Here is a 352-nt window from a genome sequence, read left to right as displayed (position 1 = left end):
ATATTGTAGCCACCAACACTGATACCACTGCGCAAGGTGCAGGTGAGTCTGACTGATGCTCCAGGAGATGCTGAGAGGGAGGCTGGCTGAGTCAGTGCAGGCTGGGAGAGGGAACCTGCAAACACAGACATTAATGGGTGCTAAGGCAGAAACCAGGGTCAAGTTTCTCGGGGATCTTTGCCAGAAGAATCACAATCGGGCTGAGGTGCTGGCCCTTGTCTCTGAGGTCTTTTCGTACCTGTGCAGTGAGAGAGGAACAGGAGGAGGAGAGGAGTCCAGGCCATGGTGGACACAGCCTCTTTCCCTGCAGTGGGACTGGGCTGCCCCAGGCCTCCTTTTCTTCCCACCCTCT

The 352-nt window shown here is 56.0% G+C and overlaps 1 protein-coding gene across 1 annotated transcript in view; it reads right to left on the bottom strand.

The window, feature by feature from the left end:
- The window catches only part of LOC105504677 (immunoglobulin omega chain-like), a 1433-nt gene extending 1134 nt beyond the window's left edge, over nt 1–299 (bottom strand). Inside the window, exons 1-2 of the mRNA XM_011932180.1 lie at nt 239–299; nt 3–115 (exon numbers count right to left, since the gene is read on the bottom strand). Of these exons, the coding sequence (XP_011787570.1) occupies nt 3–115; nt 239–284 (159 nt within the window). The 5' untranslated portion in view covers nt 285–299. The remainder of the gene's footprint in view (nt 1–2; nt 116–238) is intronic.
- Nucleotides 300–352: the final 53 nt, after the last annotated feature.

This window comes from Colobus angolensis, unplaced genomic scaffold (assembly GCF_000951035.1).
Source record: "Colobus angolensis palliatus isolate OR3802 unplaced genomic scaffold, Cang.pa_1.0 Scaffold949, whole genome shotgun sequence".
Taxonomy (NCBI): domain Eukaryota; kingdom Metazoa; phylum Chordata; class Mammalia; order Primates; family Cercopithecidae; genus Colobus; species Colobus angolensis.
Note: the sequence above shows the minus strand (reverse complement) of the source record. Positions and strands in the feature narration are given on the sequence as shown.